Genomic DNA, 867 nt, shown 5'->3' on the forward strand with positions numbered 1-867 from the left:
TAAACCATAAGTTTGTTAGCTTGTCTGAAAAGTAAATGGAAGATACAAGAAATTAAAAGAAAAGTCACCGGTAAATTAAGTTCAATAACTAGCCTAATTTTAAATGATTACTGATGGTGATTATATATTATTTAGTATTGTAGATTTAGCATATGGCATACTTCATTCGATTGGGTCGAAGACACAGCATTTATACGGCGATGATGACGCTTTGATGAGCAATAATCCCTCGGGAGTCCATCCCGTGACACCCGTTTAAAATATTCATGAGCGAGGCGCGTTCCTTCTGACTTCCTAACTGACAGCCTCCAAATTCTGAGTTGTAATTTCTTCTGACGTTTCGTTTCTAATTGAACATGGAGAAGATCAGATTTTGCGACGTGCTCGCCATATTCGGTAAGTACAGTTTGACAATGTGTCCATCAGTTGATGCATGTTTCTCCTAGGCCTAAACCATTCTACTCCAGGCTAAAAACATTAGCATTTACGATGCTTAGTATGCATAAACAGAGAGAGAGTTTCGGATGAGGAAACCCAAACACAGTGACAGATTTAAAGGACAGTTATTGTTGGTGCAGACTATACATTGGAATAGAAATATTATTTTATTCTCAACATTTATCTTTGTAGTCACGGATATATTGTAATAGGCGTGTACGATTTTCATTTAGTAGTAATTTATCATATTATGAAATATGATTGTTATTTTCCTTAATGATAATAATATAAATAATAAATAATATTAATAAAATAATTAGGCATATGAAGCACAAATTTCAAATAATCGATTAATACAAGCACTTAAAGCACAGACAGCTTCAGACAAATATTGAAACTAAAAAATATATACATAGAAATTGTTACTTA

General features: G+C 32.9%; 1 protein-coding gene across 1 annotated transcript in view; it reads left to right on the top strand.

Annotated features, from left to right (window-relative positions):
- The first annotated feature begins 228 nt into the window (after positions 1–228).
- Positions 229–867, top strand: part of LOC117114365 — a 7,745-nt gene continuing 7,106 nt past the window's right edge. Inside the window, exon 1 of the mRNA XM_033258022.1 lies at positions 229–396. Within this exon, the coding sequence (XP_033113913.1) occupies positions 357–396 (40 nt within the window). The 5' untranslated portion in view covers positions 229–356. The remainder of the gene's footprint in view (positions 397–867) is intronic.

This window comes from Anneissia japonica, unplaced genomic scaffold, assembly GCF_011630105.1.
Source record: "Anneissia japonica isolate Jap-2015-1 unplaced genomic scaffold, ASM1163010v1 scaffold199_len4679917_cov187, whole genome shotgun sequence".
Lineage (NCBI taxonomy): Eukaryota > Metazoa > Echinodermata > Crinoidea > Comatulida > Comatulidae > Anneissia > Anneissia japonica.